Below are 22,592 nucleotides of genomic sequence, written 5' to 3'. Positions count from 1 at the left end.
CGTACCATCGCCGTGGCAGCATTCGCTATGCGTTGCACCGCCGTTCGGTAACGTGACTGCCGCTGTGTTTAGGATTTGTGTATACGATGTCAGCGCCTTCCCGTCCTCAGGCAGGATCAAGGCCCCATTGTTGCTAGATGCTGGACAAGATCACTAATGCTGGTGATGCAAAGGGGCCGTAATCTGGCTGCAAGCGGTCAGCAGAGGATTCCACTATCGGAGGGCAAGGCCCATATTGGCTGCAGCTGGGTCTTGTGCTGGAAGCGTCGAACCCTCCCGGCATAGGAGGGATGTTGGAGAGTGAGCTAAGCTTAGACCAGCTACTGGGGCCGAGGCTTCCCCCTGTCCTATGCTGATTGAGCTTGTACCAGGAGAGAATCTAGTCCAGGGTCCCTGCCCCAAAGAGCTCAGAATCCAATATAACATCAGTCAGCTGCAAATGGCATTTGCATCATCAACCAGGAAGCGTGCCCCATTGCAGAGCCACTGCAAACAGGTCTAGAGACCATCATCTTATTAAAGGGAATCGGGGTGGGGGTGCAGTGGGGGGGGAGTACGGCAGATGGAGCAACCTGATTGGTGGCCGTTCATTTCAAGCCACGTCACTGACGTATTAACAACTGCGCGTGTCGGAAGTACACTACGGAGCCCCCATGCCCTCCTGAACATCAACACAGGCAGGGAAAACGTGGACCAAAAATGTGATTAGCTTTTCTAATTTGAGGCTGGCTTGTTCTTTCCTTAGAACAGATGTAAACACAGTACGGGCTTTGCAAACTCACAGGGCGTCAGGACCCTGCAAAACAACCCGCCTGAAAAAAAAACGCAACATCAGTCACACAGACACCCACGGAACGAACAAAGCACGTACCGAGCGCCACGGCTTAGTCATTTGCATGCCGTTGCAGCCGCAGGTCTGTGCATAATGCGATTATGGGCTGTTTAGTTTACCTTTTTTGTGAAGATGCAGCATAAATCTCTGCTTTGGCCGAATGAATCCAAACAAGTGACTATTTCTCCTGCGAGCGTAGCTTGTCCACCGGCCACTGGGGGAGCTCTGCGGGGGTGGGGGCACTATGGCAGGGGGAGCGTGGGTTGCAAAGAGCAGACTTCTGTAAGGGTGGCAAAAGAGGCTAAAAAACTATTTGTGTGGAGGCTGTCAGGAGGAGATGGTAGCGTAGCTCCTAAACCGCACAACAGCTGTGCCAGGGGGCTTTGGGGCTTCGCTGGGCCATGCAGCATAGCTGGTGCATCCCCCTGCCACACAGAACTTAAGAGTTTATCCCTGCAGGGCTTAAGAGTTCTGCATGGCTGGCACCTTTCTCCGCTGCACAGCTCCTAAGACATTAAAGCATGGAGCCACTCCAGCCGGGCTTCTGAGCTCTGTATTGCAGGCCCCTTCCCCATGGGCACAGCTCTTGTGCCATGCAGAATTCTCGTCTCCCCACCAGTTGCCATTTGCTGCGAAACCTAAACTTGCTGCAGAATTCAGCGCAGCTCTGTCGCATAAATCACAGGACCCCGCTGCATCATTTAGATCTATTGTGCCACGCGCCCCACAAGGCTTTGGATATATTCTATGCTCCATCCTTCTTCTGTACCTCGTCTATTGAGCCTGACAAGCTTCTCAGCGCAGGGACCTAGCACAGGGCAGGCACCATATAAATAATAACCACCATACAGGAACCTTGCACTCCTGTGTTCCATTCGAGCCGGGCCGACAAATGATCCTGCCAAAATTGTCACGCAGCCGAAGGATCCAGGTTTTTAGGGGGGGCGGTGATTCAGAAAATGGGCTCTTTAACACCCTACGAAAACTGGTAATATTTCACTGTGACGGAGGAATGTTGCTGTTTGCCTCTGAAAAAGGCAAATGCGTGAAACTAGTTTTACCACAAACAACCTCTGTTCCACGGTAATTCAGACAATTTGCACAAGCCATGCTGACAATTACGGATGCTTTTAAGTGCTTAGTATTGAGCCAGTGAATTTTCTGGCTGCAAAGTCTATTAGTTCTACAATATACACAGAGAGCAGGCGAGAGAGATTGCCAAGTGAAGTTTCTTCTGGTGGAGAGAGATGCAGCGTTGACAGCTCTGGAGCTGGGGAATTTGTATTTCTATGTAATATGGGCAGCAATGGGGACTTGAATTCACTCCTTTGCTTTCCGCTGGCTGTGGCTCGGCGGAGGGGGGCGCAGGAAGGGAGCCTTGCGCTGCAGTGGTTCCAGTTCTGGATGGGAGCTGGTGTGGATGGGCCAGGAGGAGTCACTGGAGAGACAGCATGTCAGTCTAGAGGAAATGCAGGGCGTGGGGTTCAAGAGAGGACCCCAGTATGAAAACTGCCTGTGCTAGGCACTTTCCATCCCTTCTCTTTGGTTTTTCCGTCCCTCCTCTTCTCAGGGGATTGGTCCTGCTTTGAGCAGGGGGTTGGGTTAGATGACCTCTTGGGGTCCCTTCCAACCCTGAGATTCTATGATTCTTGGCCATTGGTTCCACTGTCGTCACGATGCTGAAAGCATCCCAGCCTGCTTGGTAAATGGCCTGCATCTCAGCCATGAGGGACCCTGTTTCATTGCGTGAGAAACGCGTGTGGCCGTGAAGAGGGTTCCCTGCCCAGAGTGTATAATTAGCCCCGGGCGCCCCCGGGCTAAGCTTTTAAATACCTTTCTGTAACTGGCAGCTTGGGAAACACCCAGGCTCTCTCTGTACCTGAAAGACTACGATAGAAGGAGAAGTTATGCTTGAGGGCATGAGCTGAGAGCACACGCTGGGATGAGCAGGAATCTTCCTCCTGCAGTGCCCATGATAAAGCTTTACTCCGCTAGCTAAGAGGATGGCATGACAGTCACTGCCAGAAGCAGCTCTTAGCTGGCATCTCCTATTTTCCTAGGTAGGAAGGGATAGATGGTTGGGGATGGGGATTTGTGTGCTCACCCCTAGCAAAATAGGCCCACATGGGAGACGGAGAATTAGTGAGGCATTTCAGAAAGCTCTCCTGGCCTGTCACTGCTCTCTGCCATTTCCCTTCTTCCTCCAAACTCTGATGCACTGGCCAGAATCCACTGCCCCCAGATGTCTCTGAGCTGCAACGTGCCCTGGACTGGAACATCTCACGGCCTGTTTTGTACAGGATAATTCAGTGCATTTTTGCAACTCCTTCAGTTCCGCACAGATCAGTTCACCACTCCAAGATAACTTCCGAGCCGCTGGGCCTCTGCCTCTCCTATCGCAGCATCAATTTCACGTCACTTTCCGAGGTGGCTAAATATAGATTTGTGCCTAACTTTAGCGGCTTTGCTTTCATAGATCCTAAAGCCAGAAGGAACCCCGCTGATCATCTTAGTCCGACCTGTATAACACAGACCATAGGACTTCCTGGAATCAATACCTGTTTGAACTAGAGCAGATCTTTTGGAAAAACCTCTGCTCTTGATTTACACACTGCCAGCGATGGAAACCCCACCGCACCTCTTGGTAAGCTATCCCAAGGGTTAATCAGCCTCACTGTTAAAAATACATGCCTTATTTTCAATCTGAATTGGTCTGAAAATGTGGACGTAAGCAATTTGTCCCAGACAACACAGCAAGTCCGTGGCAGAGTCAGGACAAAACCCAGGCATTCTGCTTTAATGGCTAGCTCCCGCTGGTTCTCTCTATCCTGTATCGCTGTGTAAAACAGGGACTAAATATAGAGCAAAGTAAAAAGACAATGGTTTGGTAACCAAACCCCATTTGCATTCAGGAAAAAAAAAATCTGTCAAGTCAGGGAATGTGTAATCAATTAGTAAAGCCTCAAAAACACTCTCAAAACAATAATTAGTCATGTCAGAAAATTCTACAGCAATCAAACCAGCAGATGAGCAGAACACACACTACTCAGGAAACCAAAATCCTAAACTATGGGAGGAAAAAACAGATTTCTTGGTGCATTTCTTTTGAGATCACAGCTTCCACATTAACCAGGGTGATGCTGGAGTTGTCATGGTATATTAACCACTTCACTGCTGCCACATGGGCTGGGCATAATGTATTGCCGGCAGGGACCCATGCGCAGGGCCGGCTCCAGGGTTTTGCCGCCCCAAGCTGCGAAAAAAAAAGCTGCGATCGCGAGGGACCCGCTGCCGAATTGCCACTGAAGGTCTGGACGTGACACCCCCTCCCCTTGGCTGCCCCAAGCACCAGCTTGCTCCGCTGGTGCCTGGAGCTGGCTCTGCCCATGTGCTCCATTAAAATTCCTGCTTGGCCGGCTCGTCAATGCCAGTGGTAAGTGTATTTAAGTGGGAGGCGATCCAGGTAGAGGAGTGCTTGCATCTGGCACTGTGCATCCAGGACTAGGGTGATCAGTCAGTAAATGTGAAAAATCGGGACAGAGGGTGGGGGTGGGGGGGTAATAGGCTATATAAGAAAAAGACCCCAAAATCGGGACTGTCCCTATAAAATTGGGACATCTGGTCACCCTATCCAGGAAACAGGGGAATACAGACTGGGGCACGCCCCTGGGTGAGGTGGCCGAACTAGCATACTTTTTGCTCTTTAACATAGATCCCTACCCACTCCAGACCCTCAGCCAGCCTCTAGTGCAGTGCAGATCTAACCTTAACCCTATTCCTTCCTTGAGAGCCTCACCCAGCCTCCTCCACAGTGAAGAGTCTTTCACTGGCCTCTTTGCCAGCCAGGCAACCCAAGCAAGCTGCGGTCGTCCCTCCCGACCAGTGTATGCTGAACACCGTCCAATAGTCCTGTGCTGAGCACTGGGATTTTCAGGTCCCACTTAAAGCCCAAGGAATGGGTTGGGAAAAACAAACCCGAAGCTGCCCCAGTCCTCGGGCACTGCTGCCACTCCGTCCGGTGGGCTGGAATCGCGGCTGCTGTGCAGACGTTCCCAGCCACTGGGCCTGGCCCTGCAACATTCTGAGGGCTGAGCTGTGGCCAGGGGCCGTCGACCTGCCTTGTGAACAAAGCTGAGCTTCTCTGCTCTGCTCCAGAGACCATTCCTCTCCCAGCTTCCCCTTCCTTTAGCATAGTGAATCCACCAGAGCAGGGAGAAGGAGCACGGCTGTGGGATGGTTGGCACCCCCCGGACATGCTGGGGAGAAGCAACCCAAGGGGCGATCTAGTCCCAAGCACGTTACAACTAACAAGAAACTGAGGCCAGTCCCAAAGGGAGCTCCCCGAGTGCCTCTCATTCTGCCAACTCCTTTCTCTACATTCAGGTTTAGCCCCCAGGCAGCACCCTCTTCCAGCACACCTGCTTCTGGGTATTAGCCAGGTCCCCGGGCAGCTAGCTGAAAACAAGGCATGTGTGTATGCACACGTGTGTGCACACGAATACATGCATGGGCACACACACGTGCCTGCATTCACACAAGAATGCCCATGTGTGTGTGTGGGTGCGCTCACAAAAGCACCCCTACCAACATGGGTGCTCACACATACATGTGCGAGCAATGCACCCAAGAATGCCCACACAAACGGGCCCACACACATGAACACAGCTCTGCATATGAGCACAGATGCACAAGAATGCATCCGCAGACATGTTCCATTGTTGTCTGCAGTGGTGTTGTAGCTGAGTTGGTCCCAGGATATTACAGAAACAAGGTGAAGGAGAGAATATCTTTTATTCACCAAACAAGGACACTCCACCAGAGAAGTGTGTCACATTGTAGAATGGGCCACCCGAAGACCCTGACAGAACCCGCTTCAATGTAGAAAGAAACCCCACAGACCACACACCCCTCGTTGTCACCTACCACTCCACACTGGAGCCCCTCTGGAGTATCATTGAATAATTACAACCCAAACTCAACGGGGACCAGATCCTGAAAGCAATCTTTCCTGAACCCCCTCTTCTGGCCTTCAAACAACCCCCCAACCTCATCATTGGAAGCAAACTCCCCACAGACTAGGACACACCAACTCAAAGTGGCACCAGACCCTGCTGGAACACCAGATGCTAAACCTGCAGGCATATCTCCATTGCTGAGATAACTCCCCCCACAACACACCTTTGAAGCTCCATGGCTATCACATGGACACATGCCTATCACAACATGTGGAGTATCTTATCCAGAGACCTCAATGCCCCAACAACAACTATGTGGATGAAACCAGACAATCACTACGCTCTCAAACAAACTCACACAGGAAAATGATAAGACAAAAACACTGTATCACTTTGGGGCGAACACTCTTCACAAAACAATCACTCAATATCTGACCTCTCAGTCCTCGTCCTCAATGGGAACCTCCACAGCACCTCCAAAAGACGAGCCCGGGAGGCTCATAACACTCAAAATCATGGTCTTAATCAAGACACTGGATTTATGGATTATTAGGATAATCTGTAACCCACTAACCCCCCCTTCTTGTCCTACGACTGCAGGAGTGTTAATGGGCCACTTCACCCTGAATGGTCCCTTGGAATATGTGCTAATTACTCATGCTAAACAATCTGTTGTGATACTCTGAGTACCTTTCCCAGACCTGGAGAAGAGCTCTGTGTAGCTCGAAAGGTTGTCTCCTGACCTTAAGAAGTTGGTCCAATAAAAAATATTACCTCATCCACCTTGTCTACACCCCCCCGCCCCACAGACACGCAAATAAAATCACATGTTTAAGTAACCAGCAGCAGTCACCCTTGGGGAAGCAACAATACATTCCTGAGGATACAGGAGTGTTTTATTACCTAGCATGCAGAAAACAAGAGTTGAAATACGTTTAGCCAATTCTAATTTTAAGAAATATTGCAAAACTAAATACTTTATCCTGGCCTTTTTAAACTTAATTTAAGTCTCCCCCTGACATTTTTCAGGCCCTGGTTTTGTTTTTATAACGCTGGCCATAAAGCAAGCGTGTAATTAGTAATAAAGGTGACAGGCCTCGAAGTGATTTCTTGCTCAGAAGAGAAGCAAAGTTGAGCTTTTCTGCCTTTATTTAATTTAATTAATTTATTTATTTTTGGCCTCGTTTCCTCAGTCTATTTTTGACAATAGTTTAGGTAAATTCACCTCCCGCAGCTCCATCCCCAAATTATGGGATGGACACAGCCTCCAAGGACAAGACTGAGCCCTCTTGTTGTTAACGATCAGGTAATTAGATCCAGGGCTCATCACAGCTGCATTGAGTGGAGTCTAGCTGGAGCCCAAACAGTTTGGCAAAGTTCACCTCCCCCTCCCCCCTCTCTGAATGACCAGCACCACTAGGCAGAGTGTCCAGGTTTTCCCACCCCCCCGCCATCCAGCCCAGCTCTGTTCGGTGTATGAGATATGGACGCCTGCTCCAGGCAAGCTATATTTGATATCACAGGAGGGATTTTTTTTTAGGACTGGAAATCCGGGCATACTCCTTTTACTTCCCCCTTCCATGTATGCTCCTATGTACCCAGAAGCCTTTGCTCCTGGCAGCTCCTGCCTGACTGGGAAGGAGAACAGTGATCCGGGTAATGACCCCACTAGGGTGGCCAGATAGCAACTGTAAAAAAAATCAGGACAGGAGGTGGAGAGTAATAGGAGCCTATATAAGAAAAAGCCCCCAGAATCGGGACTGTCCCTATACAATCGGGACATCTGGTCACCCTAGACGCCACCAGCTTTTAAAGAACCAGGGTTCCCAGAGAATCCATCCCAGGTTTCCCACCGAGCCCCGTTCATGCTGGGACAGGACTCGGGGAGTTTAGTCAGATAGGGGTGCAGTGCCGACAGGCGCAGGGAAGCTCAGTCTCACCTATTGAGTCTCAAGGGCTTTGCATTTGGAGCTCAACGCATTATTGGGACGCGACAGCTGAGTCAACCCCAGCAACGCTGCTTTGCAAGGCGAGTCACCTGCAGACAGGCCAGTGCGAGAATGGGGCTGCTTGCCAGGAGTCTGTGCTGCCAGTGCATCCCCCTGGTCAGTGCATCCCCCTTTGGGCCCAGTAACCAGGGACACGAGTCTGTTACAGCTGCAGGAAAGGAGCCCGGCTCTTTAGCTCAAGCGACGGCTGCACGCTCCTCGCTCCGGTGGTCCTTGGTTCCCTCTGTAGCGGTGGCCGTTACACACGCAGTGGCTTGTCCAGAGACAGCTCGCAACTCATTAGTGAGCGTGTTGTGTGTCCTAATCCGTGCCTGATCCACACAGGATGGGAGTCTGCGCCAGCCCCGCTACAGATTCTTCAGCTCAAGCTACAGAGACTCACGGGGTTAGCTCTGCAGATCCCTGGTGCGGGCCAGGACGGTGGTGGTCACACATGGAGCCTTGGACAGGAAAAGATTCCAAATGTCAAGGCTGCAGCTGAGCCTGGAGCCCATGGGGGGAGGTGGAGGCTGCCACGGAGTGTGGGGGAGTCAAGGCCCTGCACCCCCGGCTTCCTGCGATTTTGATTCTGAGCCAGCCAGTAAAACAGAGGTTTATTTAGACGACAGGAACACAGTCCAGAACAGGTCTTGCTGGTACAGACAACAGGACCCCCTTTAGTTAGGTCCATCTGGGGGCCTCAGGGAGGCCACAGCCCTGTTGGTCGGGTCACCCCTCTCTTTCCCAGCCAGCTCCAAACTGAAACTCCCTCCAGCCTCTCACTCAGCCTCCCCCTAGCTCCTCCCCCAGCCTTTGTATCCTTTGTCCAGTTTCCGGGCAGAGGTGTCACCTGGCCTGCAACCCCCCTCCTGGGGTCTCAGGTATGCTCCCTTCCCCAATGCCGGCCATCCCAAACTCCCCTGCAACCTTCCCAGGTCAATACTCCCCACTCAGCATTCACATAACACAGCAAGAACATTCCCACTTCATCACAGAGGCGGAGGACATCCTGGTGCCTACCATCCGCCAGGCTGGAACTTGGAAGGGCCCTACATCAGAGTGCACCCCCAGAACAGCTTAACTAGGGGGGTCCTGGCCTGCAGGCGAAGGACACTAATGGCATGGACAGACCAGAGCCCCCGCGCTCAGGCGAAGGCAGAGCGGAAGGAGCAGCTCCAGAGCCCCAGGATTTTGTCTATATTTCCCACAATCCCCTGGAAGAGGACACTGCGCACAAAAATCAAGCAGAGCTGAAAAACACAATAGTGTCTGATTAGGAGTCCAAGGCCAGGCTTTAAAAATAGGGAAACAAGCGAGAGGTAATTAATTAGCGGCTCCTCTCTCCTTTTATGAGTGTGTTACAAAGAAAATGACTCTCAGCAAGGAGTGAACAAGAAAGGGCAAGGGATGCAGGAGAAAAAGAAAAGAAAGAAAGAAAGAGGAGACAGCGTAGTGAAAAGGTTGGCTGCTAAAGGGGAGATATAAAGAGGCGGAGGGAGAGAAAGAAAGAAACGAGGAAGAAGTAAAATCATAGAATCATAGTTCCACACCCCCCTAGTGAAAAAGTTTTTCCTAATGTCCAGACTAAACAATCCCAGTTCCCTCCTCCTCTCTCAGTCATGTGCTGTGCCCCTCCAGCCTTTTTTTTTTTTTGCGCCTCCGCTCTCTCTCTCCTCCATTATCCTTCTTGTAGTGTGGGGGCCCAAAACTGACACAGTACTCCAGAGATGAGGGCCTCACCAGTGCTGAAGAGGGGAATGATCACGTCCTCGATCTGCTGGAAATGCCTAGTTATACAACCCAAAATGCCACACTGTTGACTATTCAGCTTTTCCCACCCGTAACCCCTAGGTCCTTTTCTGCAGAACTGCTGCCCAGCCATTCGGTCCCTAGTCTGTAGCAGTGCATGGGATTCTTCCATCCTAAGTGCAGGCGGCTGGAAAGGGGGCCAAACGAGAGAGAGAAAAAGGACGCCAAAAAGAAAGAGGCGCATTAGGAAGAAATAATTTCTTTTCAGTATTTGGGGAATTGATGTGAAATTGATGTAACCAGAGCAGGCGAATTTAGGGGATTTTGTTTCCATTCAGCAGGCAATTAGGTGGCCTGGCCTGGCCTCCCAACACTTTCCTCTCCCTCCTGGAAAAAGCACTTCCATTCTCCAGCAAGGACGGAGCAGTACAAATCGAAAAGCAAAGCTCTTTTTAAACGGTGAGGCCCGTGCAGGTGCCGCTCTCTCCGGGGAATGGCTGCTAGGGTCCTAACAAACTGCTGAGCAAGAGGCTTTAATTGTCAACAGTCTGTCGCACGGTACCTTCCCTGTGCAGAAACATTATCTGGAACACTAACTGCTGAGTGTGCGAGCGTGCGTGCACGAGCGGTGGGGTGGGGGGAGACGGGAGAGAATCTATCAGCCACATGGCCGCAGCGTCCCTAGTGCTATATAAAGCCCTAATGGGATCACATTGAAAGTACAGTACTGTGAGCAATTCAGCAGTCACCTTATCAACGGAAGAACGTTTGTGAGAATCGAAGGGACAGGTCAGGCCGACCAAATGATTCAGGTCTATGTGGGGTGAGTTATGAATAGGGATCGGTTACCACGTAGCTGCCCTGGCTTAGGAAAAAAGGCACCGGTGCATTTTGGGATGGAGACAAAACAGGGCGTCTCATGCTACAATGAGTAATTAAAATAATTATCTGTGACTAATTTAAAAATGGTTTGACAAGGCAGCATGGCCTAGTGGGTAGGGTCCTGGCCTGGACTCAGAATGCCCAGGGTTCTATCCCTGACCTGCCACTGACCTGGAGCAAGTCACTTCCTGCCTCAGTTTCCCCCTCCTATTCCCTGTCTATCTCGTCTGTTTAGCCTGAAAGCTCTTCAGATCAGGGACTGTACATGTGGCACGTAGCCCTGATCACAGTTACCGCTCTCTAGGCATTGACACAGATTCTGGGCAAAATTTCCAAAAGCACCTAAGTGACTTAGGAGCACTAAGTCCCATTGACTTTTAATGAGTCTTTTAGGCTCCTAAGTGCCTGTGCCACTTTTCAAAATGGGACTTGGGCCTTGTCGACAGTACAAACGCCTTGCTGGTATAGCTGCGCTGGTGGAGGACCCTAGTGTAGACGCAGCTGATGTCAACAGGAGCTTTTCTGCTGGCACAGGAACACCAACAGAAGCCCTCTTCTGCTGGCATAGCTGCAGATACGCTGTTTGGTTTTTGCCAGCATAGCTTGTCAGCTAGGGGCGGGGGTGAGCTTTTTACACCCCTGACCAACACAGCTATGCCAACAAAATCTTGTCATGTAAACCTGGCATGACTCTTAAATCACGTAGGTGCTTTTGAGCATGTTCAACCAGCTGTCCCTGGAAGCCCATGGAGCTATGCCAATTGACAGCCCCTGAGGATCTAGCCTAGGTCATCATAACTAAGTCACGCAGCAGCTCCGGACACAAAAGGCTACCTGAAAATACAGGACAAACAGGCAAAGGAGAAACAATCAGGCGGAGCTCTTTGGACAATTTTATGCAGGAAGGATGGGGATTCTATCTACATTACAGGTGGTTAGGGTACCAAGCTCCTCAAGCCATTGCTAATTTCCAGGGAGATGCTCAGGCTATACTGGATGCTTTTTCCGCCTTTAAATGGCCCTGGGTTTCCTGCCCCAAAGGGCTACGGGCAGGGAGAAGCTATCAGAGTACGCACCGTTCTCCCCCACATCTTGCCTCTGAAAATTGCACCGTTCCTGCTGTCATGCGTTCTGGTAATCTTCCTCGCCTCGTTCTCTCCCTCTCCCACTGCAAGAGGAGATGAAGCGTTGACAGCTGTGATGCCGGGATTTTTCTCTTGCTTGAAATGCATTAATTTGTAAATATCTTCATTTATATGTAAATGTGGCGTTCTTATCCCTGACGTCCTGCCGCCAGTCTAGCAAAAGCACCAGCAGCCCTTGCCTCCAACTTGATTCCTCTTCATATAATGGTTGGGTTGTTGGCTTCCTCCCCCCTCTCCCTTCTCTTAATTTTAGTTTAAAAGCTTTCTTCCTCTCCAACGCCTCCCTCCCCCCTGCTCTTTGGATGAGCGCAGGTAGGAAAGAACCAATGTACCAACATTTGACATGTCCCTCAAAAGCAGCTGCTCTCGTTTCGCTAAAAAGCAGCCTCGCAGACTTTCAGCTGTCGTGAGACAAAGTCCTAGCATCCACGTTTCCAATCAGCCTTTGCAAAGATCGGCAGATACTCAGAACTGGGTCAGGAGAGACAATGCAGAGAAAGATGGGAGGTGCCACAACGGAACTGGCAAGGGGGTAGAGAACAGGTGACATTCTCGCTCCCGCTCATCACAGTCTTTGTCATGAGGATGAACATCATGATTTACAACGCATGGTTGGCTCGTTGGCCATGCTTTGCGCTTCCAGTATGCCTCTTCCTTAAGGGTTCTCCAGGCGATGACAGTGGAACGGGCACAGAAAAGGTCAGAGTGACTGAGCGTCCTGATTTCAGTTGCAGTCCTTGGAGACATTAACATGCTCGACATGGGCTCCAGAGAGGAGATCCCCTGGATATGAGCCTCCAATTCCCGGCACCAGGGCCGCCTGAGTGCAGAATGCTACCGTTCAGACCCAGTAACATTCCAGCCCCGGGGCACTGCTGTAAGTGACCGTGCAAGGGGCTGGGCAGTGAAGAATCGGGCCCCAGGAGGCCAACACAAACTCATGAGATTCCACCCCGGGCCTCAGAGGGTGGAGTTCACACTGAGGTCATGGCCTTGGGGACACGCAACAAACAGAACGGAACTTTGCTGGAGAATGGAATGGCCCATCTCAGACTTCAGACAGACACAGGAATGTTTTATGTAACCTTGATCCCAGTCTCCGAGGCCTCTTAGGTACTGGAGGGCCCTCTGCTGCCTCAGGGTGATCCAGACCGTGGCTGACTCTAGACCTATGGGAAGCCCACAACTGTATATGGGGGCCCCACCCATTAAATTGTCCAAGTGTTCATCTATGGCCCTGCACACCTCAAAATATGGAGTTGAAGCCTAGGTGCATCCAGACCAGGCCTGGATGCCTTCCTTCGGGCTCTGAAATGGTACCTGGAATGCTCCAGAGCCCACCGCTTTCTGCAGCGGGCAGAATTTCACTGGGAGTCACCACAGATGCAGCGGGGCTCAGAGTTCATCTTTCGGGGGGTGGGGGAGAGAGTGCTAGATTCCTGGCACCTGTCCCAGTGAGGAAGAGGCGAGGCCCACGGGCGATCACGGAGGTTGCATCAACGTGGATGAGGTTGCTGCCCGTCAGGATCTTGCCTGTCTCCTCAGCCCAGCTGCCCGATTGGGCCCCAGAACCTTGCATGTGAGTTAGGCCTGTCTTCCCTGGCGTGCAAATTGCTCTGGCGCTAAGCCAGGAGATAGGCGCCTAGAAGGCGGCAGCGGTGCACGTGGTCAGAGGCAGAAACAGTGGCACCGAGGGAACTTTTACTGCAAACACACAGGCGCTGAGTGAATTTCTGAGCCTACAGGGTTTGGTGGTCGTTTTGTGAATTGCAGTGGGAGCCTAAACCCGGCACTTAGGTGCCTAAGCCTGGACATAGGTGCGTAAGTCTGGGGTTTAGATATGTAAATACTTTTGTGAATCTAGGCCAGAGTCATAGAGCTGAAGGCCAGAAGGGACCACACCAGAGCCTCTCGTCTGACCTCTAGCATATCACAGGCCATCACCACCCAGCCACCCCCACCTCACGCCCCACAACCAGAATGAGACCAAAGTATGCAGCCCTCAGGAGACTCAACAATTGTGTGCCACAGGCAGAGAACAGGAGGGACCGAGGTGCACCAGTGCCTGAGGTCCCTGCAATGATGGAGCATTGATTGGGGATTGGTCCTGCTTTGAGCAGGGGGTTGGACTAGATACCTCCTGAGGTCCCTTCCAACCCTGATATTCTATGAAGTGAGATACGCTCAGATGATCTGAGCAAGTGACCCACACCCCACACTGCAGAGGAAGGCAAAAAGACCCCATGGTTCTTGCCAATCTGACCTAGGGGAAAATTCCTTCCTGCCCCCACCTCTGACAATCACTTAGACCCAAGTACTGAGTATCTGGGACAATGCCCACTTCTGGTACTTCTACTGAATGTGCGTCAGGTATTGCATCAATATTTAGGGGGTGCTGGGTCTCTGTTAGGTTGTCTGGGGTGGAATTAGGGTTCTGAACCCCCCTAGACTTTGGAGGCCTCTCTCTCCAGATCTCAGTCCGAAGGCAGCAGTTCGGACCTATTTCTGGAAATGATTCAGCTATTTCCTGTTCCACACCTCTGGATTATAGCCTACACTCGCTGGACGTTAGCTGTCTGTATCAGTATCAGCCCTGGGCCAAGAAAGTACATACATCACAGAGAGTACAATATATATGTCGCACTTGTCCCAAAAATGAGTGGTCTGTGCATGCTTTGCCTCATGGTAGGTTTGCACAGTTCAGACCAGGATGAAGACACACAATCTCCCCCCGCCCCCAAATGTTTTAACCCAGTAGACTCCCCTGAAATTGCTCTCTCATATAACTTAGGGAAGTTCAGAGCACCCTCTTCAGTGGAGGTGGAATGGCTTACCGCACTGTTGACTGGTACACCAAGTCCTCTCTCTTGCGATAATTCTCCATGTGCGAGTAGTTGGTGGAGAACATGGCATCAAAGGTGAAGATCTTCTGTTTGATGGTACCACCATCTGTTACCTGCCAAGGGGACACACACGTGTATAAGAATTTGATAGCTGGGCTTGCCCTAAATGGGCAGACAGAGCAGCAGCATCGTACATCTTACATTTGATTCAGAGATGGGTCCAAGCTACCGAGGTCAGAGCCAAACTCCCTCAGAGTTTATGAAGGGTTCAGATCTGGCGTCCCCATTTGGCTCCGTCTCTACGTTTGATGCACAAGCTTTCAGGCTAAAGTAGGGGTGGCTTTTTTATTTGTTAATCATGATCCCTCTGGGGACAAAGAGACCAATCTAGCTCAAATCCCTGCATCACAAAAACAGAGGTTTCCCCAGCACACCGCTCTGCATGGGGCCATGGGCTTTTCCCAGGTGGTGAAGACAGACCTGGAGCTTCCTCCTTCACAATGAATGGAAGTGACCTCGGTTGGTCAGTGAGAGTTACATAGAAAATAGACAACCAGGGGCGAGTTCCCATAGCTCGCGAGCCCCACGCCATCCGCCCCATGCTGCCTCTGCGTCCCTCGCTGATAGTAAAGCACAGCAGCCAGCAAACCCACACTCTCCTGCCAAGTTTAGAGGGGTTCCAATCCAGAAGTTGCTGGCCAACCTGTTACAGTGACAGAGACCCGAGTTTGAGGGTGTTTAGATCCAGGAGTTTGGTACCGGACCTGTCTCCAGTAATTGTTTATCACAATAGAAGAGCACCCATCCAATGCTCCAGGTGCCCTCAGACAGACAGACACGTCACTTACCCCAAGATCCAATGGAATCACCTAGCAAGAACAGAAACGTAACACAAACTAATCTACCTCCTCACACAACCCCCGAAACCGTAGACCACCATTACTGAGCCCTACCCAATGCCCAGCTCCTCCCAGAGAAGGAAGGACGGTCCAATGGTTAGCGTAGTAGCCTCACTTTTAGGATACCTAAGTCCAATTGCCAGCACAGCCACAGACTCCCTGAGTGACTGTAGGTAAGTCTCTCTGGGCCTCAGTAGCCCACCATAGTATGGGCATAACTGCACTTCTCTGCCACCCAAGGGTGCTGGGACACTGACTCTGTTAGAGATTGTGAGGGGCTCAGATGCTCTTGCCATAGGAGCTAGATAAGGACCTTAGCTAGAAGACAGGAAAGGTGAAAATCTTGAAGGTGTCTCCCCCCCTTCATCTTTTCTGTTCACTTTTAATTTTTTATTTCCTTTCCCCACAAATGATTAAAAAAAAAATGCCCCACTCTCATCTGCTAGGCTGTTATCTCTGCAAAGCTCCCTGCTATCCCATCACAAGAGCAGGGGCCTTTTCTCTGGCTTCATTTTCTCTGACTCCTATCTCCAGCTAGCTGGTCTGATTTTCTCGTTAAAGGAATCTTATTGTATAAGGCAGGTGGGGATTAAGTTGCCCTGTCATCTCCGTTCCCCCCACCCCACTCCATTCTCTGTAAAGCTTCCAGATTTATAACGCCCCCCCCAACACACACACACACACACACACACACACACACACTTTTTGTGGTTAAGGCTGTTCAAAAACAAATTAGCACAAAATTTTAAAAAAAGTAAATGGGAGAGAGAGAGAGAACAAAAAATAATCCAGCGGAAAGGATAAGATAAAAGAAAGAAACTTTGATCCACTATTCCCACAGTTGGCTTTTGAGGTCTGGCAGTGGGGCTGCGATTCCTGCAGACTGCCGGAGGGTGCAGGAGCTCGCCTGCGCCGTGCTGGTGCCGTAAGAAACAGGCCAGGGCTTTCAAAGCCTTCTCAAGAGCACACGCCTTAGAGCCACTGAAATGACTTAGCCCGCCCTGTGGCTGCATTTTACTGCTTGTCTCAGCAGCTTCCTGATAAAAATTGAACCCTGAACACTCTGCAAGGGACCTGGCTGCGTGTGGACGGAGATGATGCCTCTTGAGTAGCAGCCCTGGGTCAAAATGCTACCCTGAGTGAGGGGTACCACAAAGGAGCTCCCTGATTTTCTCTTCACCTTGTAGCCACTGCCCCCACTGGCTGTCACCCCACCTACATCACCGGCTGCGATGAGAACGTAAGAACGGCCGTACTGGGTCACACCAATACTCCATCCAGCCCAGTGTCCTGTCATCCGACAGTGGCCAGTGCCAGGTGCCCCAGAGGGAATGAACAGAGCAGGGAATCATCACGTGATCCATCCCCTTTTGCCCATTCCCAGCCTCTGGCAAACAGACGCTAGGGACACCCTCCCTGCCCATCTTGGCTAATAGCATGAATTTATCTAGTTCTTTTTTAACCCTGTTATAGTCTTGGTCTTCACAACATCCTCTGGCAAAGAGTTCCACAGGTTGTCTGTGCATTGTGTGAAGAAATATCTCCTTTTGTTTGTCTTAAACCTGCTGCCTGTTCATTTCATATGGTGACCCCTAGTTCTTGTGTTAGGAGAGGGAAGGGGCAAGGATGAAATGTAGGGGAGAGAGAGTCCATGTGTCCTGTGGCTCAGCAAGCAATGGGGACCCTAGCTCTCCACGGGCAAGGAGAGATTTGTGGTGCAAGAACCCAATGCTGCTGTGAATAAAAGGTGGATCTATGTCCTTTAACCACAAAGCGGGTCTGTCTCGTATGTGGCTCCTTTCTGTACATCTCAGTAAGATGCACTAATGGGTGTCCACTGCAAGACTTTAAAATTACACTAAAGTTTCCACTAGCTCTTCCATTTCCCCTTAGAGCTTGTATTTCTCACCGAGCTCATCTGAAAATTAGGACCCGAGATCCAAACACTTTGTGAATATCAGGAATCCAGCTTCGGGTCCGATCCATTTGGCATCCATAGCCCCGATATGAACTTCACAACAGGTGTTCATCTCTGAAACAGGCCAAATCACCATGCAGCTCCCGGATGCTGCGCTGTTCAAGATCAGGATCCAAATTGTGCATGTCGGGCTCGTATCTATTTAAAACAAAGGAGTAAACGTGCTAAGGGAATAAAGCGCTCCTGGCACCTTGAAGCTATTTCAGAGTCATTCAGCGACGTATATGGGAACTGCTTGCACAAACGGAGCCAATAAAATCCAGGAGCAGCACTTTGCAAATACACGGGAGAAGGAGTCAGCCATGTACATTACAGAGAACGACATTATCAATACAAAGCTACTGCCACAGAGCAGTGTTGGGAGTCCGGCTAGGCTGCCTCAAGGCATTTTGCAGCAAGGGCTTTGCCTGCATCGCAAATATGTTTCTCTCTTAATTGTGCAAAGGCTGCATAGCAAACAGCAGCAGGTCTGCGGTCTGTAATTCAGCTCAGATGCCGGGCAGCGTTTGCCTTGCAGTGAGGGTTAGGACTTCCTGGAGTGGATTGACAGTGGCTCAGGTTGATTTAGAGTCCAATGCGGGAGCTGGGCAGCCTATTTTGGCTGGAACTCCCCGCCCCCCCACACACACCAAAAATGCAGATTTAGTTCAACCAACACATTTTGCAGATTTGTGTCAAATTGTTTGTCAGAACCTCCCCCCTGAAAAAATTCAGTTCGGAACATTTCTTTTCAGTAGGGAGAGGGGAGAGAGAGAGGAAAAAAAGCTCAAAAATGAAAGGAAACATTTTGTTTTAGGTCAAATGAAACATTTCTTTTGACATGAAATCTCCCGCCTCCCCACCCCACAACTTTTTGGTTCACTGAAAATTCCAAAACAATTTTGTGGGGGGGGATCAACCCCAAACGAATCTTTGGTTTTGATTTTTCAGAACAAAGCAATCAGTTATTCACACAGCTCTGCCCCACACCAGGCTCCCAGCCCTTTCCTGTGATTGTTCTCCCAGCCCACAGCTCAGATGGGAGAATAAAAATGATCAGGGTCGAAAGCGACGGTGCCCCTAATGGCAGGAGCAATGACTAGACCGCCAGACAAGGAGTTTACAGACATGAGAGCAAAGGGATTGCTACACCACGGCAGCAACAGACTAAAACCACAGGGAGACGCTTGTTGGGAATTTGAGGAAGAGGCTAGGAGGTGATCAGGATGCTCTGGATGTCAATAAATGCACCGATAATGCTTATGATCAATGGGCAGAAGAGCGGCAGTAATATTCCATTTTAGACTCTGCCCAAGCACATGCCTGGGTGCTTCAGAAGAAGGCAGCCCCATCTATCTCCCATAATGCAGCTAGCAATCCCAATTGCTATAGCGGAGGGGATACGTCCTTCCTGACCCCTACAGGCAATCGACTGTGCCCTGAAGCCTGAGATTTGATTATCCTTATCTTATAGGGTTGGGTACTAAATGCTCATAAAACATTTCAAGTTCATCCTAAAAATTATCCATGTCCTGCTTTTTGGTTTGGTTTTAACTTCAGCTGCAGCTTGCTGAGTCAAAATCCTGCGGCTGTGAATTCCATCCATCAACAACACAGCCCCTCTTCGTTTTACACTGTGCACCGTGTTTGGGCTCGGGGCAGAGAAGAGGCTTAGAAGAGGAAAAAGCAATGCAGGAAGGCACTTGCACATTGGGCTTTCCGCTTGCATCTGCCTTTCTCCTCCTGCCAGGTACGGCTCCTTTATCTTGCTCTTAAAAATGCAGCCTGCACTACCATTCCTATCTCAAATTTCACTCCATTTTTTTTTTATTACACAGAGGAGGAAAAAAGCTGTCAGTAAAACTGTCTCTTCAAATTTATTTGCCTAGGCTGAGGCTTTTATTACAAAGAAAATACATACTCACACATACACAAGATAAAGAACTGCAAAAAGAATTATCCAAGCCATAAATCTCCGGCTCTTTGGGGTAGGAGGGGAAGTTTTCAAGGATACATGCCATTTACCCTGCCCATTTTTTATTTTTTTTTGGACCAAGCCAATGAACCTGCTCTGGACCAGCGATAAAGAGAAAGTTTTACAGTCAGGAAGCTAGTGGCAGCTCTTTCGTTGAGTATCACTGTGGGGTTTCAAGTCATTGGGATTATTTTGCGGATACAGACTAACACGGCTGCTACTCTGAAACCAGAGATAAACCAGTGTCTGCACATGCGCGTATCTGCAGGCCTTATTTCAGGCATAAATCCACCCCCAGCCCGCCCCTTTTACCCTTCCCCTGTTGGGATGTGCATGTCTCAGAGTCCTCTAGTGACATCATGGAGGCCTGTTAACATTAATGGGAAACTTTCCACTTGGTTTCCGGGAGCTCTGGATCAGGGCTTCCATGCGCCGATTCAGCAAGCGACTTAAGCACCAGCACACGGATAGTCCCATTGATTTCCACAGGTGAGTCCCAGGAGAATGCGGCCTGGACTTCAGTGGAACTACCCATGTGCTGAGAATTAGCCACGTGCTTACGCACCATAACAAGCCAGTCGGCGCCATCGTGGAGACTGTCCCTTCACCCAGGCTCAGCTGCGGGCAACCGATCTAGGCTGGCAGTGGAGGGCACAGGGTTACCTAGCCTGTCCAGCTGCCAGTAGAGGGCTCCATCATGCCAAGGCAACGGAGGCTGGAATTAATTCTGTATTGCTATTCCTAAAGGAACAGACAATGCAGAGTGCAGAGCGGTCAGTGACGTACAGCTCCTCTACGCACGCTTCACGGGACCCCCAAGAGAATTCGGGACTTGTGCAATTTTACAAGTTGGCAAAGCTGCAAGCCCAGCCCAGCCCAAACCAGACAATCCTACACGGCCCTAACGTCTTCAGGTGGGGTGGAGTGAGGTTGGGTGGGATGGTCACAGTAATAAAATAGGAGAAGACATGCGTGAAGTGGGAGAGGAGTGAAGAGGAGGAGGAGGAGGAGGAGTTAGGTGAGGCTGATGTGGGGCAGACCTAGGAGAGAGCCAGAGGCTGAAGAGTGAGGGGGCAGCAGGCTGGAAGCCTCATAGGGCTGGGAGCTGGCTAGAGAGGGGAGGGCAGAGAGCCGGCGGGCTGGGGGCTGGCTGGGCATGGGAGGGTGCATAGCAAGTGGGCAGGGGATAGCAGGGGAAGGGAGGGGCTGGGAGGGTGGGTAGCAGGTAGGCTGGGGCTGGCAGGTGACTAGCCGGCGGGCTGGGGGTGGGAGGGGAGTGGAGTGGAGTGGAGTGGAGTGGAGGGGGGGGTAGCAGACGGGCTGCGGGCAGATAACCGGCAGGCTGGGGGTGGGAGAAGAGGGGAGGCGAAGGGAGCGTGGGTAGCCGGCAGGCTGGGGGTGGGAGGAGAGGGGAGGGGGGGTAGCCGGCAGGCTCTGCATCGTTACAGTTGAAACCCTTGTGTCTGGATATTTGCCCCCTTTATTTCTGTCAAGCCCAATGCTGGGAACCCCGCCAGCGTTGCCCCTGCGCTCCCCAGAGCCCCCTCCCAAGGAAAGGGGTGTCACCCACACTCACAGCAACGCCCAGCAATGCCTGGTGTGGGGGAGAACTGGGCTGGAAATACTCTCCCCATAACTCCCTGTAGCCCCAGAAGTGCAGTGCCGGCTCCGGGCTTTCCCGAAGTGTGGGGCAGCTCAGATGGGGGGAGCAGGGGCAGTTTCCAGCCCAGCTCTGGCTCCGGGTTACAACATATGCAAAGCTCGTCATGAGAAGGACTGCGGGTAACAAACACCCAAGGGGGGGGGGGTCGATTTACACCTAGACAGTTAGCTGGGCTGGGACTCAGGTGACCCGGGCTCAATTCCTGCCTCTGCTACAGACTCCCGGGGGGTGGGGGACCGTCGGCTTGTCTCCTTGGGGAAGCCGAGAGGAAGGGACTCAGGGCAGTGAGTCTCAGAGCCCAGGTCAGCCAACTCGGGCCCAGGCAGATGTTCCTGCTCGGGCTGGAGCCAGGCTCTGAGACGCTGCAACCGGGAACGTCCACACAGCAACATTCAGCCTGCTGGCACCAGTCCCACGAGCCAGGCTCTGAGACACTGCAACCGGGAACGTCCACACAGCGACATTCAGCCTGCTGGCGCCAGTCCCGCGAGCCAGGCTCTGAGACGCTGCAACCGGGAACGTCCACACAGCGACATTCAGCCTGCTGGCGCCAGTCCCGCGAGCCAGGCTCTGAGACGCTGCAACCGGGAACGCGTCCACACAGCGACATTCAGCCTGCTGGCGCCAGTCCCGCGAGCCAGGCTCTGAGACGCTGCAACCGGGAACGTCCACACAGCGACATTCAGCCTGCTGGCGCCAGTCCCGCGAGCCAGGCTCTGAGACGCTGCAACCGGGAACGTCCACACAGCGACATTCAGCCTGCTGGCGCCAGTCCCGCGAGCCAGGCTCTGAGACGCTGCAACCGGGAACGTCCACACAGCGACATTCAGCCTGCTGGCGCCAGTCCCGCGAGCCAGGCTCTGAGACGCTGCAACCGGAACGTCCACACAGCGACATTCAGCCTGCTGGCGCCAGTCCCGCGAGCCAGGCTCTGAGACGCTGCAACCGGGAACGTCCACACAGCGACATTCAGCCTGCTGGCGCCAGTCCCGCGAGCCAGGCTCGGGCTCCCTGCCTTGGGTTCTCTTCTGAATGTGCCTCAGGGGTCAGCTTCGGGCAGGATTTCTTGTAGATACAATGCTGCAAGATCATCCCTGCTGGCCACCTCCAGCGCACAGTGCAGGAATTCAGAGGTGAATCGCAGTCTCACAACCTAGGCGCCCAAGCACCCACTGGAGCCTCCCGCCACTCAGCCGGCAGTCACCACTCTGAGCCTGCGGGTAATGCTCTCGGTTAGAGCAGATCTCGATACAATTCCCAGCTCTGCCACAGGCTCCCTGGGTGACCCTGGGCTAGTCCCTTAGGTCCAGATCCGCAAAGCTATTGAGGCAGCGAACTTCTATTGATCGTACTGAAACTTAGGAGTCTAAATAGCTTGTGTGGCCCTGGGCCTGAGTCTCTCAGTCCCCCCATCTGTACAATGGGGGTAATTATCCTCCCTTCTCCCACCTCTTGGCTCCTTGGGAAGCTCTTTGGGGCTGGGGCTGTCTTACCCTGTGTTTGTACAGCACCTAGCACAACATTTGGCGCCTATCCCCAGCTAAAGCCTCTAGGTGCTATTGAGCAATATATAGTCCGAATGAAGCACGAGAACACCCGACGCCCTCTCCAGCCCTGCGAAGGTACAGCCAGAGCGCTGAGTACCTCTCCCACAGCCAGCAGTGAACTCTCCTCTTGTTTTTTCTCCCCTAATACAGTTGTATT

The 22,592-nt window shown here is 51.7% G+C and overlaps 1 protein-coding gene across 3 annotated transcripts in view; it reads right to left on the bottom strand.

The window, feature by feature from the left end:
* IGSF21 (immunoglobin superfamily member 21) overlaps positions 1–22,592 on the bottom strand; it is a 256,335-nt gene that overhangs the window by 89,559 nt on the left and 144,184 nt on the right. For all 3 annotated transcript variants that reach the window (XM_039509529.1, XM_039509528.1, XM_039509530.1), the window contains exon 3: positions 14,386–14,507. In XM_039509529.1, the coding sequence (XP_039365463.1) occupies positions 14,386–14,507 (122 nt within the window). The remainder of the gene's footprint in view (positions 1–14,385; positions 14,508–22,592) is intronic.

This window comes from Mauremys reevesii, linkage group 21 (genome assembly GCF_016161935.1).
Source record: "Mauremys reevesii isolate NIE-2019 linkage group 21, ASM1616193v1, whole genome shotgun sequence".
NCBI classification, from domain to species: domain Eukaryota; kingdom Metazoa; phylum Chordata; order Testudines; family Geoemydidae; genus Mauremys; species Mauremys reevesii.
This window is presented reverse-complemented; position numbering and strand designations above follow the sequence as displayed.